Genomic DNA, 15,656 nt, shown 5'->3' with positions numbered 1-15,656 from the left:
GATTCTTAGCCAAGATAGTTGCAGACCATTTACAGAGAAAAGTGAAGAAAGATCAAATCCGCGGATACATGTTTCTTATGACCAAAGTAGATACATCACAATAAATGGCTACCAAAATTGCAAACACAGCCAAACCAACCACTTAGACAAGATTTGTAGCTATGCCATGACAACATGAAACGACGATTATTTGAAAGTAGAGGCCCTGCAGATGGAAAGAGGAGGCCATCGAAGTTGAGACGAAGAGGGTAAAAACTGGTATTAGGCCTATCACAGAAATTTAACAGTCGTTTCGTATAAACTGAATAGCAAATCATTGAAATTTTAGTTTGTAAATCCAACTGAATAGCAAATTGAAATGCTAGTTTGTAACACTACGGTTCAAGTTGTGATGGTCAAGGACATGCCAACTATCCTTTGATTAATGAAAGATGAGCTCAGAATTTGTTATATGTGATAGGCTTATGCTCTTATATGTGAAAACAGATAATATAGTTGTTTTCCAACCAAAAAAAAAAGGACTCATTAACTGTAGCAATTTCCTGGATTTTGCATTTTGGCCACCTTTTTGTTAAAAAAAAGAAATTTATTTTCATACACGAATCATGATAATTTTCATATGAACCACAAAATAGTAATGATTAAATGAGGCAAGTCATTGACCTAGTACTATTTACTGACGAGATTAACTTTTGTGCACTGATAATGCATAGTTTTTTATATATCATTGGGTGCAAATAAGTGGTAGAGCCAGAATTTTCATCAAGGGGTGTCAAAATATAAATAATTAGATATATCGAAAAATTAAGGGGAGTCAATGTATAGTAAATATACATAAAATAAAAAAATTATCTAGCAATATAGTGTAATTTTACGGCGAAGGGGTATCGCTAGACACCCCTTGGTTCAATGTGGCTCCGCCACCGGTGCAAATGACCTACAACCGTAGGTAATTGTCTACCATGATTATAATTTGGTAACGTCCGAAAATGCAATAAACAACATGCTATAACCAATAAAAACATGATAACGTAAAACTTGTTTACATTGTTAGCGTATATAAGTTAAGCCGTTTACCGATTTAGGTTAGTAGAAGTAACTAGAGTTAGAATGAGCAACTTTCACAAACTTCTAGATCAACTGTAACTTGAAATTTAATATCCCCCCTTCTAGACATAAAGTCAGTGAGGATAATTAAAAAGAAAAGAAATTGATGATATTAAGATATAAAATTTCATTCTCAACAATTATTTAAGCTACTAAATAAAAGTGGCAGCCATTATAAGATAATAAAACACGCCAACAGGCAGGAGATTGATAACACATCAATCATATCTTATGAGTTGAATTGATCAAAGTTGATGCAACTCTCCACCCACTCAATATCTACATGATAACTCCATAGAAAATGAAGTCCAATTAATAATTTCTTCTTCTCTTTTCTTGTTTTCCCCTTTTTTTGGGGCAACTATCATGACCCAAGTCCATGAAACGTATTGTCCGCTTTGGGCTTAAGCCCGCACGGATTTATCTTCCGGGCTGCGCCACATCGAGCCCCAAAAGCACACGTACCTTGTGAAATTCTTTTATGCCTTATAAAACTCTTCACTTTACTCTCCCATTTCAATGTGGGATTCGCCTGAGGTGATATGTGCACCCCTTCTTGCCAGCCTAGAAGTCTGTCAATCATGCTTACCCGCCCTCGTCAGCCTTGGAATCACATTCACCCCCTCCTCGTCCCCCGGGACTCGGCGTCCTCGCTGAGGTTTGCCCACCATCTTACTGAGGGAGATTCGGCTCTAATACCATATTTGTCATGACCCAAGCACATGTCACACATTCTCCGCTTTGGGCCTAGGCCCGCACGGATTTGTCTTTCGGACTACACCATATCGAGCCCCAAAAACGTGCGTACCATGTGAACTTGTGTCATGCCTTATAAAGCTCTTCACTTTCCTCTCCCATGTGCGATTCTCCTAAGGTGACATGTGTACTTTTTTCATAAGCTTGCCAACCTAGAATCCTGTCAGTCCTGCTTGACCCGCCCTCCGTCGTGGGCATCACAGCTACAAATTGTTAATATTAAGGTGCTGAGATCAAGTTGATGATCCTACTTGCTCAAATACTAAAGTCAAATATATCAAAATAAAATAAACTAAAACCAATGGAAAAGTTAATAATATCTTGTCTTAGCACAGCTGACTAAGTCCAAGTCTTTGACTATTGATTGCTTCATCAGACTAACTACATAAGCGAAGAAACCTCGAATTGACATCAGAAGATTATAGTATACAGTAATTGTCCACAGGAAAGACAAATTTACACTCAGTGAAATGAATAAATGTACCAAGGAGATTTAGAAGTGACTGATTCAAAGTCATCCCTTAAAATGTCTTCTTCTTGATTTGGAGAAGTACCATATTAATATAGTTATAGAACTTGCAACACACTGAATTCACTGAGGAGATGGCAATTTCTGGCAGTACAGACTCTGATTTCATTCAGGTAAGTTCTCTTTTATTTCCTGCAAATTTTCCACATTCAAACAAGATGCTTTTAATTGTTCTCGCTCATGTTTGATTGATTACATAGTATTAAGAGGTTCTAAATAAGTATATGATAATAGTGAAGTCATTACACTGATAACCAATTGTTTAGTTCTCATCCAACTTTTATCAAGCTTAGAAGTATTCTTGTGAGAATTTTTTTTCAAAGGACTCCAAGAAAATCTTTCAAAAAAAAGGGCAGCCCGGTGCACTAAGATCTCGCTATGCGCGGGGTCCGGGAAGGGCCGGACCACAAGGATCTATTGTACGCAGCCTTACCCTCCATTTATACAGGAGGATGTTTTCGCGGCTTGTGACTTCCTGGTCACATGGCAACAACTTTACTGGTTATGCCAAGGCTCCCTTCCAATAAATTCTTTAGTTATAACTTATAAAAAGGGTGTGGTTAAATTCTCTAAGCTCGGATTTTAGCTTGATGATAGCTGAAACAATGTCACATTTTCTTCTTCAGATCAATGGAGAAAGGGACAGAGTTGGCCTACTTGCTGAATCTTTATTGGTAAATATTTCAGAGTTTACAAAATCAGTGGTTTCAATAGATATAGAAAAAGAGAATTTCATTGAGATAGGAAGCTACTTATACCGCGCTTCTGCAGTCATAATGGAGTTGCAAATAGGAGCAAATGCAACATCAAATGTGATAGACAAATTACAGTCTATGTTAGAAAGTGTGCATTTAGCTAATCAGCTTATAAAAAAATGCCAAAACTATAGGCAGAAGAATCAGTTAATTGAACCAACTTTTGTCATAGAACAACTTCAAGTTGTGAACAGACATATCGCGGAAGGATTAAGTCTCATACCATCCTCTATTTATGGAGAACAAGAATGTGCAGAAATCGCAGCTAAGTCTCTCTCGAAAGATATGAATGGTGCAGCATTTGTAGCCAGAAAAATTCTGGTTTCAGACCAAAACGAGCTTGAAGTTCACATGTTAACTTCAAGGGAATTTTTGACAAATGAAACAGCAGAAACAGATCTTTACTCAATCGATATTGAAGTTTCCATGGAAAACATTCGGTTAGCTGATTCAACCAATATTTATATAAGTGACAATTCCAGAAGCAGTATCAGCAGAAGCTTAAATCTTCAGAATCATGGAAACTGGAGCGCTCGTTCTGAATCTGAGTACGTGGAACCTCTATATGAAACATTCTTTTGTCCGTTGACAAAGAAGATTATGGAGGATCCTGTCACAATAGAAAGTGGAGTAACATATGAGAGGGAAGCCATTTCAGAATGGATCAACAAGTTTGATAACCGCGAAGAAATATCCTGTCCAAAGTCAGGCCAGAAGCTAAAGAGTACAAATCTGAGCACTAATGTGGCGTTGAAAGCAACGATAGACGAATGGAAAGAAAGAAATGAAGCAGCAAGAATCAAGGCTGCAAGAGCAGCTTTGTCTTCAGCCAGTAGCACACAGGATATAATACTCAAAGCAATCGAAAATTTGCAAATCATCTGCCTCAGAAAGCCATACAATAAGGTACAAGTTCGTAGCATTGGTATAATACCACTGCTTGGAAATTTACTGGACAACAGAAGCAGAAGCATAAGATGTGCAACACTGGAATTGTTGCGACATTTGGCTGAAGATGATGATGAGGTATAGGTCATTTTTTTCTATCCTTGAAAAGTTTTAAGTTTTAGTAGGCACACAACTACTACTAACATTTCACATTTTATTTGTTTACTCAACATTTGCTTTTAACACTACTTTTCATGTATATATACAACAAGAATTACAGAATTAGAGTATCCTGTAGACATGTACTGAGTTGAGATACTTCACAAATGCAGGAATTAATTGCCCAAATTATCGATATTTCTACAGTCACAAGGATGCTGACGAGTAATCACAGACCTATTAGGCATGCATCACTACGCCTTTTGCTTGAGGTTTCGAAATCCCAGTTTCTGTGTGATAATATTGGGAAAGTTCCTGGAGCCATCCTCATGCTGATAACAGCCAAATATAGGCATTCCGGTGATGCATTAGTCGCAGATAAAGCTGACGAAGTCTTGAAAAGCTTGGAGAAATATCCGTGCAACATCAAACACATGGCTGAAAATGGATATCTAGAGCCACTTTTAAATCATCTTCTTGAAGGTAACCACATATTCTTTTCTTTTAAGGATCAATCACTAAGTATACTAGAATAGAGACGACATGAACTAAAGACAGGTATCAAAAAGTAGAGACCAAATTGAGTTTTTTGGTGTCAATTCTGAATTCAAGGAACTGACTGTTACTTCTACTACCAAAAACTTGATATAGGCAGTGAAGAGATGAAAATGGAGATGGCACGATACCTCGGGGAAATAGTGCTTGGACTTGACAGCATAACCTACGTTGCTGAGAAAGCTTCTCCCTCTTTGATCAAAATGGTAGAGAGTGGAAATTCCTTGAGAAGGAATGCAGCATTTAGAGCTCTACAACAAATCTCCTCTCACCATTCAAATGCTAACACACTTGTGGAAGCTGGCCTTGTCCAAATCATGGTTGAAGAGATTTTCACTCAAGCAATTCACGATGAGCAAATCAACTCGAAGAAAGAAGCGGCTGGTATACTTGCAAATGTGCTCGAGTCTGGATTAGAGCTAGAGAACCTTCAAGTTAATGGGCGTGGCCACACATTGGCTTCGGACTACATGATATTCAACTTCATTCAGAGGATCAAAAACTCGACTCCTGAAGAAATGAATTTCCACCTTGTCAGAATCCTAATATGCTTGATGAAGTATCCCAAAGCATCATCTACCATTATTTCTGTGATCAAAGAGACAGATGCGAGCTACAATCTAATCGAGCTCATAAATAATCCCAATGAAGAACTTAGCATTGTAGCGCTGAAGCTTCTTATCGCTCTCTCTCCTTTCATGGGGCATACAATTTCAGACAGATTATGCAAAACCAAAGGACAACCCGAGAGCCTAATTCATGCTCCAGTTGGAAATCCTCGAATCACAGAAAAACAAGCAGTCTCTGCCACTCTTTTAGCAAAGCTTCCCCACCAAAACATGACACTCAACCTAGCATTGGTCAATAAAAACACAATTCCTACAATCATAGAACAAATCAACAAAATCCATGTAAGCGGGACAAAAACAAGCAGGTACACAAGTGCATATTTTGATGGTCTTCTAGGAATTCTCGTCAGATTCACAACAACGTTGTACGATCATCAAATTTTGCACATAGTAAGAACGTTCAACTTCACGTACATATTCACAGAGTTACTCGTGAAAACATCAAGCGATGAGGTCCAGAAGTTATCCGCGATTGGGCTAGGGAACTTATCAAAGCAATCAGTCAATTTATCAAAACCACCACCAATCAAGAACAACAAGTCCATTAAATCTTTTCTGCTAAGAAGATGTATGTCTCTTCATTCTAAGTCTGAGAAAGTACCTTTATGCTCAGTTCACCGCGGCGTTTGTTCTGCTGAAGACAGTTTCTGTTTAATTGATGCTAAGGCAATTGAAAGGCTACTATCTTGCTTGCATCATGAGAATGTTGAAGTAGTTGAAGCAGCATTATCAGCTATATCGACGTTACTAGACGATAAAGTTGATATGGACAAGAGTGTTAACTTACTGATTGAGATGCAAACCGTTCAGCATGTGCTGAATGTGGTGAAGGAGCATAGAGAAGATGGTTTGTGGCACAAATCATTTTGGTTGATTGAGAAGTTTCTTTCAAAAGGTGGGGACAAATCTGCTTCAGATATATCACAGGACAGGTTGTTTCCTGCTACTGTTATCAGTGCATTTCAACATGGAGATGTTTGTACTAGACAAATGGCTGAGAAAATCTTGATGCATTTGAACAAAATGCCATATTTTGCCAATACTGCCAGTTTTACCACATAAAATCTGTAGTACCATTTTGTAAAAAAATTGTTTCACATCACTTTTTGTTCATTTTACTTTTTGTTCAGAATTTGTTACTCCATTTGTCCCAATTTATTTAGCACCGTTCGATTTCGAGATTCAAACATTTTAGTTTTGACCGTTTCGGACGTGAAATGTTTAAGTTTTTGAAATAAAATTTAGATATTTGGATATAAGTCGCAATGATTAACAATTCAGAATATTTAAAAAGCATATGAAAGAATTGGTCAAAGAAAAACTAAAATGTTTGAATCTCGAAATCCGAACGGGTGCCACACAAATTGAGACTTGGGGAAGTATAATTATAGAAATGGTGAACTGTTATACCATGTTTGTGTCAAGTGGTTTTCTTTATATTTCTATGTGTAGCAATTACTTAAAAATATTGCCCCATTATTAATGGTGAAAATCTTGAATCTTGATCATTATGAAAATATATAATTGGGTAACTGGTATTTACATTTCTGATTTCACAATAGTCTGTCGGTATACTCTTTTTACGTAAATAAGTTCGGTAAAAGCAGCTGTTATTTGACAAAGAACGAACTTGGTCAATATCGTATGACAATTAATGGTTCCATACTTAATGGAAAAAGAAACCAAACCTACAATGTCAACTTAAAAAACATACAATAGTTTAAATTCTATTCATGGACGGTGTAAAAAAATATTTACACAATCATGTCAGTTATTCAATAAATATCTTGATAATCATTAATTGATAATCTGGTAAAATTTAATGAGCGTCCAATATACAAACCAAAAATTCTTACACTTCAGTGGATATACAACAACAACAACCCAGTGAAATCCCACTAGTGGGGTCTAAGGAGTGTAGTGTGTACGCAGAACTTACCCCTACCCTGAAGAGGTAGAGAGATTGTTTCCGAAAGACCCCCGGCTCAAGAGGACAAAAAGACAAAAGGAGACAATATCAGTATCACCACAGAAATCATAGGAAAAATAGGAACATGAAATCCAGAAGAAAGATGCAAAGCAAAAAACGATAGCTAGTAAATAGGTTCGGCACTGAAACGCAAAATAGTAAGACATGACATTGCCACTAGCTAGCTTAGACAAAACCCTACCAGACTAGTCTCACAACGGTACGAAGTAAGGCAGGACTTAACTACCTCCTAACCTACAACCCTAATACTCGACCTCCACATCTTCCTATCAAGTGCCATGTCCTCGGAAATCTGAAGCCTCGCCATGTCCTGCTTGATCACCTCTCCCCAATACTTCTTCGGCCGCCCTCTACCTCTTCTCGTGCCCTCCACAACTAGCCGCTCACACCTCCTTACCGAGGCATCTGGGCTCCTCCTCTGTACATGCCGGAACCATCGGAGCCTCGCTTCCCGCATCTTGTCATCAATGGGACGCGCACCTTCTCCCGAATATCATCATTCCTGATCTTATCCATACTAGTGTGCCCGCACATCCACCTCAACATACTCATTTCTCCTACTTTCATCTTCTGGATATGTGAGTTCGTAACAACCCAACACTCAACCCCGTACATCATTTCTGCTACTCAGTGGATATAATTTTTTTTTAAAAAAACATGTCGATTTTTTTACAACGAGGTGGTTTTTTAACTTGAATTTCTTTTCGATTTTTCTTGAACACCCTAAATGATGAACAGTCGATAGTGAACTTGTCTGACCAAACAGAAAAAAAATTAAAGAGCACAACTGGTTCAGCTTTGGCAAAAATGTTTGGCCGGCAGTTGTGACATAATCGCCAACAAAGATTTAAATCTTTTTATTTAAAAGCTTTAAATATTCAATTGGCCCCTCTGATTAAACTAAAGAAGATTTCAGAGCAAAGTTATCTTTTTCCATTTGTCAATATTCCCATTTTCCAGCCTTTATTTCATCCTTTTAAGGTCATGACTAAAACCCAAAATCTTAATTTTTGGAAAATATTCCACCAACAGTATACCGTATGTCAAAAAATGCTTCAGTGTTAATATATAAATGCTATAACGTCTGCTACGAAAGTAGATATCTTTATAGAATCCTTCAACAAAAAGAAAAATTTGTTTATCGTTAGCAATTGAAAGATCTTATGAGTGAAGCAGTTCATCAATCACTATAAGAATGCACAATACATTGAGACAGGAGTTAACCACAGCCATAGACATTGTCGAAGTGAATGTATTTCAAACTTGGACATATAAACTAATAAGTGTGTACATTCATTGATTGCATATATACACAGGTCTTTCTTCCAAGTCTCTCTCTGTTTCTCTGCTTCAGAAAGGAGATGGCTTCTTTCGCGATTGAGGACTTTATTGGAAATGGATCGCTGCAGGGACTTATTCCAAAGCTGTTGGAGGAAGGGTGGGATGATGTACCAACACTGAAGATTATGACTGCAGATGATATGAACGAGTTGAACATGACTCAACGGCAAAAGGTTCTCTTTACTGATAATTCACCCTTCTTGTATATACCTCAAGAAAATCATCTGGGGTTCTTCATATTCTTTTGCAAATCTTTGTAAACAACTAAGTAATTCTTGTATTTCCCTAGAACAATATAAAGTATCAGAAAAATAAAGTTCCAACAAAAGAAATAAGAGATCATTAAAACATCTTTGTGCGCAATCAAAAATCCTAAACTCCTCCATTCCATTTCTACGTTTTTACTCAAAATAAACTTTCAACAGGCACATCTGAATAAAGGTAAGAAACAAAATAAGATATTGTTCTGATTTCTATTTCTTTCTTACTCAAGGATGCGCTGGAAATAAGGTCATACCTGCATGATCATGCACTGATGCAATATGCAGATAAGCTTGAGGAGTCTGGGAATTCCCTTTCTGAGCTTCTTAACTTGAGTGCAGTAGATCTTACTGCAAAGTATGGAATGAAAAGGGGCCATGTTGCCCGTTTTACAGACAGAACTGCAGCTTGCGGGGGAGATTCTTTGCCAGAAGCCAACGATCTCCAAGTGAGGAGAAGAAGTGCCTCGAGGAATGAGAGTCTTTACAGGAGAGAGATTTCTGCTGTCAACTCCAGGAAGCAGAGTATGACGAGATCCCTTAGGAGAACCAATACAGCTAATGATGTATCCCTTGAACAATCATTGGCTGATTTCAAAATTAAAGATGGACATGTTTTTAAGGGAACAGTAGCTTCAATGCCAGATGAGCCTAGAGCATGCGGCTGTGTGCAGGCCACCCCAGTAGTTGAGAATGTTGCTCCTTATTCTACCATTGAGAATATCTCAGTTCAGAAACTAACGCCAGAGTACAAGATTGGAATGGAGCGTTTGGTGAAAACAAAGACTCCGCCACTGAAGGCTTCAGAGCTCTGGCGTGATAAACCAGCAGTGATTATATGCATTCGTCGCCCTGGGTAAAGCATCAAATCATTTCTGCAATTAACACCTATAATTTGTTAATTGTAGTTCAATGGATATGCTATGTCTCAGACACAGTATATGCAATGTCTCGGACGCTGCCTCTTATAGGATATAACAGATACTAGGTTAAACAGAAATAAAGAAACCTCTTGCAAGAATTTCACAGGGAAACTCAAGTCAATACCTGCATAAAACTTCAATCACAATAGAAGATCCAACAATGCATGTGATCCCACTAGACTCTGGATACATTGATGAAGGATATAACCTAGGAATGTTTTTCCCCTTTAAAGAACAAATGGTATTTATATTTTTATAAGAAGATGAAATTAAATCTTTTTCTATGAGCATGAATTACTGAATCTAATCCCAAAAAGATGATGGAAACAGGTGCATTATGTGCAGAGCTGAAGCCCACCAACTTTATGCAAAGAAACCAATATTTGACGCATTGGGGTTTCAATTATTTGCTGTTCTTCATGAGCAAATAGAATCAGAGGTAACTTTTTACTACTTTTTTGCTGACATTTCTTTGGAAGGACCTGGTTCATTATGCTGGGTTTTGTAATCCAGTTAAAGGATTTCTGGCCACGATACTGGGGTGGCGTAGTCCTCTTTGACAAAAGCATGGCATTTTATAAAGCTCTGGGAGGAGGAAATCTGCTAAAAGACAGGTTCATATCAGGCTTTCTATTTAATCCTCGAGCTATTGCAAATTATAAGAGAGCGAAAGCCATGGGGGTGGAGCAGAACTTCAGGGGTGAAGGTGAGATAAAAGGAGGACTTTTCATTGTCGGCAAAGGAAAAAGTGGAGTTGCTTATCAATTTATTGAAAGGAATTTTGGAGACTGGGCACCCCTTGCTGAAGTTTTTGAGATTTGTCACCGCTTGCAGGTAAAGTTTTCTAGCTTCTCTAATAATCTCATTATCGCATACCCCTAAATTTTAGTCTAATGAGATTTTTCTTCAAATATTCTAGAATCCGCCGGAAAGTCAGTCAGAGTTGTTCCCATCATTACTACAACGGGATTAGATATGGTTATTGCTTCTATGGAATAAGCCCTTGTTTGAATCTCAAGCTGAAAGAAGCTATATCTCTTTCAAACTTAAAATTTTATGTTTCACTATCACAGCTTTTTTGTTGTATGTATAACTACCCACAGTAAATTCCTTGATGATACTGGAATTGTATTGGTGTTAGAATCTAGTCAGACTGGCAATATATCTATTTCTTTTGAATCACATAAGGCAGAAGTGCCGATATGTAGATTGTACTCAACTAGTACATCAGGTATGCATTGGTAACTTATAAACACTTAGGACAAAGATTGTAAATCATCTCATATAACAATATGAAAGGCAAATAAAGAAAATTCCCAAAAATCAGTAGCTTTTCATCCGAAGAGCAGAAGACTGACTCCCTTTTACAAGATAAATAAAAATCATCTGCTTCTCCTATCCAAAAGCCAATAGCTGCAAGTTAAAGCTTTCTCATATTGATGTGTTTATGAATCAAAAGTTACCAACAGAACTATATTTTCTCCCAAAACTAACAGAATTAGATAACAACGTCAATGTCTAAAGGGCTGTAATTTGTCAACATAATCAGCTATGTTATGGTTAACTTACGTTGTCAAGAGGATTGGTAGCCTCATAAATCAGATACTCCATGTTTCACGCTTGCATGCTACTCAATATGGAAATTGATGAGCTCTGAGTCGTGGTGCTTCTGAGAATGGCTCCGCAGTCTTCTGTAATTTGAGCTAATATATAGCAGACATAGCCAAGTCCTCTCATGGGAAGCAAATGTATACTTTTAAAAGAATCAGTGAGATTATTCGTCTCTCATATAACGTGCAAACACAGGAACCAGCATGATGCATGTAACAGTTCCCTTTGATCAAATGGAAGGATGGATTCCTGCCTTTAGCGACTTCATTCTATCACTCCTTTACTTGTTCGCTATGGCTTGAAAATTAATCGCATGAGAGAGCAAGAGATTGAAAAGAGGATAAGTGGACCTCGTTACTGATCTGAAATTATGGGCAAATTATCACCAGAAATCTCCACAAGAACATTTTCCATCCTTAAATAAATGAAATCTAACTGCATCTCTTACAAGAATTTCTCTTTGGGTGATCTTAGAAATGATTTTAGTTGCACTATGGCAATCACCACATACCCTTAGGTTTTTAACCACTCTTATTGGGAGCCCAGGGGGGATAAAGATCAAACCAAAGGCAATAGCAAGCCTCTCGCTGTGGTGGTTAAGCAATTTAATTTTATCGGACACTTCAACGTTATGCATGACATGAGTTACATCCGGTACATAACCCTCGTCTATCATTTTAGCGTTCAATTTCTCCAGTTCTGCATATATTTGATTTGAAAATGGACTTGACTTGTCATCAGCAGAGAAAATGTGCACTCTGTTTTTATATTTGATCCAACTACATCCTGGCTCCTTCCTCATACCTCTATCTCTCATGGCCCTCCTTAAACGAGCCACTTCAGCCCAATTTCCTTTCACAGCATACATGCTTGTGAGTAAGACATAGCTGGCAGGATTTTCTGGCTCAAGTTCTAAAAGGGACTCTGCTGCCCATTTGCCAATTTCCATGTTACCATGGGTTCTACATGAGCTCAACAGTGTAGCCCAACCAATTGCATCTGGCGTGCAAGGCATCTTCTCTATAAAATCTTTTGCTTCTACTAAACGACCAGCTCGGCTGAATAAATCAATCATGCAAGTATAATGATCAAGAATTGGCGTAATTCCATGTTTTTTCACCATCGATTCAAAATAAACTTTCCCTTCTTCCACAAGTCCTGCCCTACTGCAAGCTGAAAGAACCCCAACAAAAGTTACTCCATCTGGTTGAAGACCATGTACCAGCATTTTCTCAAATAACTCAATTGTTTCGGTTGCTTTTCCAAACTGAGCATATCCTGACACTAATGCTGTCCAAGAGACCTCGTCCTTAACATACATCTCATCGAAAAGCCGGTGAGATTCTTCTATGCTGCCACACTTACCATACAGGGTCACAAGTGCATTAGAAACAGTAATGAAAGATATCAAGCCTGATACTGATGCTCGACCATGAAACTGGGCTCCTTCTTCCAAGCTAGCCAGATTTGCACATGAGCTTATAACACTTCCTAAAGTAAAATCATCTGGCTCAACCCCATTTCTTTGCATATCACAGAAAGCCTTAACAGCTTCTTCGCTATAACCATTCTGTCCATATCCAACGACCATTGCAGTCCAAGAGATGATATTTTTGTTCGACATTCTACTAAAAGTGGTCTCGGCGTACTTGATGTTTCTACACTTGGAATACATGTCAACAAGGGCACTACCTACAAACACGTTGTCGCTGTGAGAGGTTCTGACTATATAAGCATGAATCTGTTTGCCTTCTTCAATAGCCTGGAGGCCTCCACAAGCAGTCAAAATGCTCCCAAAAGTGAACTGGTCAATAGCCAGCCCCTCTAACCTCATTTTCCTAAACAATACAAGTGCTTCCCTATCAAGACCATTCTGTGTTAACCCCGTTATCATCGTTGTCCAAGAAATGGAATCTCTCTCAGGCATATCCTGAAACAAACTTCTCGACTCTCTTACCATCCCACACCTCAAAAAACCCATAATCATCGTATTATACATCACCATATTCCTCTCTGGCAACTCACTGAAAACCTTTTCAGCCTCGTAAATAAACCCTGCTTTGGCATACATATCGACCAAAGGATTACCCACGAAAACATACTCCTCGAATCCACATTTCTTTATCTGCCCATGAATTTGCCTACCCATCCGAATCCAATCATTGTCTGAAGAAAATATAATCACTGCCGAAAATGTTATTCTATTCAAACTCATTCTTCCATCTTCTAACATCAACTTATACGCCTTTAACGCATCGATACACAAACCCTGAGATGCATACCCCGAAATAATCAAATTCCAAGACACCCCATCTCGTTTTGGCATCAGATTAAATACCTTCCGCATTTGTACGAAGTTTCCGGACTTGGAATAAACAGAAAGAACGGTGTTCCATGAGAACTGGTTTGGTTGGGGAATTTGTTCAAACACTTTGTGTGCATACTCTTTGTTGTTGAGTTTACTATACGTGTTTATGAGATTGTTTAGCAAAAAGGTTTCTGGGTTTGCTATGGTTTTGAGAATGAAGCAATGGAGCTTCTTGATTTGGTTTTGGTTTTGCGTTTCACACCAAAGTTTGAGCAGAGAGCAGTAGTGGTTGGAAATGTGAGACATATTGTTCAAAAGGGAAATTGGCGGGTAGTTGGGCAGTTTTATACTCGACGGATTCGAACTCACGTGGATCGATCACGTGCTATTCTAAGAACAAAAGGAGAGCAATGGCCGATGGCTAAGAAATCACAAAATCTTTTTCCTTTTTTCTTTACAAACTATAACATAGAAGTTATAAAAATTATTTTTTGTTCCAATAAAGTAACTGAGCTTTACTCACTATACAAGTAAAGTTATATAATGTTTACGGTTAAAATAACTTAGAGGCAGCAAAATTTGTGACTCTTTAATCTATCGATTCATTTTGTCTTTTTAATATCCTTGATATTTTTCAAATATTTGTTTTGTAATTTGATTGATCTGTTTTGTTCAAAAACAAAGTACAAATAAAACGTGCTTGGACAAGAAAAAATAGTTTTATAGCAAAACAAATCATTCTGAGAATTTGGTAAGTTTTAATTATTATTTTTGCTTTAATATATATATATATATATATATATATATATATATATATATATATATATATATATATATATATATATATTTCATGGACAAAAGTAAAAGCAAAGCTAAGTTACGGTGTATTTGGCACTTAATTACAATTAGCTCTTATCATATAGCCCTAACATGAAGTTAATTTAATATATGTTAACGTGAGATGACACTCAAACTAAAAGCTTAAAAATAGAACAAAAGTTAAAGGGAAAAATATTTTTATTGATGAAACATAAAGAAAATGAAACAATAGGTCCCAGTTATCAACTTCGAAAACTTTTCCATTGCTTACTAGAGGAAAAACCAATATCATAAAAAGGTAAAATCTGTTATGAAAATAATTATATTGTGGATGTCCATTTATTACTCCGCTATAGATAATTTTCCTGAAGAAGATTATCCATTTAGTATTCTGTTGAAGTTTATCTACAAGCAGTTGATGCAGGCAGGTTGCAAGCAGCTCAATGAAATGATTTGCAGCAGCTTCTTATTAAACAGACAGCTTACAAGCAGCTAAAGAAAAGCTTTACAGCTGCTTCCTTTCTTCTATAAATAGAGGAGTCTTCAGTTCATTATGTACATAAGTTTGAAGTCAGAATAATATATCAGTTTCTCTCTATACTTGTCTTTACTTTACAGTCTTTATTTTATAACACGTTATCAGCACGAGACTCTGCCATCTCGAGAAAATACTTTGAAAGTATCAGAGGTACGAACTTTCTTTTTCTAAATAATGTCAAATCTTTCTAAACTTGAGTTTGTAGCCCTGGATATATCGGGCAAAAGCTACATGTCTTGGGTGCTTGATGCCGAAATTCATCTTGATGCGATGGGTCTGGCAGACACCATCAAAGATAAAAATCAGGCATCAAACCAAGACCGTGCCAAAGCAATGATATTCCTACGCCATCACCTTGATGAGGGCCTGAAAATGGAATATCTTACTGTTAAAGATCCAGTCATACTGTGGAATAATTTGAAAGATAGATATGACCACCTGAAGATGGTCGTTCTTCCACAGGCACGTTATGATTGGACTCATCTAAG

General features: G+C 37.4%; 3 protein-coding genes across 4 annotated transcripts; 2 read left to right on the top strand and 1 right to left on the bottom strand.

Moving 5' to 3' along the window:
- Nucleotides 1-2,366: 2,366 nt before the first annotated feature.
- LOC104118134 (putative U-box domain-containing protein 42) lies at nucleotides 2,367-6,496 on the top strand. Its single transcript, XM_033661791.2, has 4 exons — nucleotides 2,367-2,505; nucleotides 3,019-4,173; nucleotides 4,368-4,677; nucleotides 4,846-6,496. Exons 1-4 carry the CDS (start codon nucleotides 2,467-2,469, stop codon nucleotides 6,438-6,440), a joined length of 3,099 nt encoding a protein of 1,032 aa, XP_033517682.2. The 5' UTR covers nucleotides 2,367-2,466; the 3' UTR covers nucleotides 6,441-6,496.
- Nucleotides 6,497-8,729: 2,233 nt separating this feature from the next.
- On the top strand, nucleotides 8,730-11,079 carry LOC104118131 (uncharacterized). The gene is made up of 5 exons (XM_009629313.4): nucleotides 8,730-8,882; nucleotides 9,203-9,825; nucleotides 10,223-10,331; nucleotides 10,406-10,726; nucleotides 10,812-11,079. The coding sequence occupies exons 1-5, from the start codon at nucleotides 8,730-8,732 to the stop codon at nucleotides 10,863-10,865; spliced, it is 1,260 nt and encodes a 419-aa protein (XP_009627608.1). The 3' UTR covers nucleotides 10,866-11,079.
- Nucleotides 9,453-14,248, bottom strand: LOC108948855 (putative pentatricopeptide repeat-containing protein At1g68930). Of its 2 annotated transcripts, none has more exons than XM_018778256.3 (2): nucleotides 11,462-14,248; nucleotides 9,453-9,844 (listed from the first exon to the last, which is right to left on the bottom strand). In XM_018778256.3, the coding sequence occupies exon 1, from the start codon at nucleotides 14,115-14,117 to the stop codon at nucleotides 11,886-11,888; it is 2,232 nt and encodes a 743-aa protein (XP_018633772.1). In that variant the 5' UTR covers nucleotides 14,118-14,248; the 3' UTR covers nucleotides 9,453-9,844; nucleotides 11,462-11,885. The 2 variants fall into 2 exon arrangements, with proteins under 2 accessions (XP_018633772.1, XP_033517681.1); XM_033661790.2 differs by having other exon boundaries at nucleotides 9,453-9,821.
- Nucleotides 14,249-15,656: the final 1,408 nt, after the last annotated feature.

The sequence above is a fragment of the Nicotiana tomentosiformis genome, chromosome 10, assembly GCF_000390325.3.
Source record: "Nicotiana tomentosiformis chromosome 10, ASM39032v3, whole genome shotgun sequence".
In the NCBI taxonomy this organism is placed as follows: domain Eukaryota; kingdom Viridiplantae; phylum Streptophyta; class Magnoliopsida; order Solanales; family Solanaceae; genus Nicotiana; species Nicotiana tomentosiformis.
The sequence above is the reverse complement of the archived record's forward strand: the minus strand, read 5'-3'. Positions and strand labels throughout refer to the sequence as shown.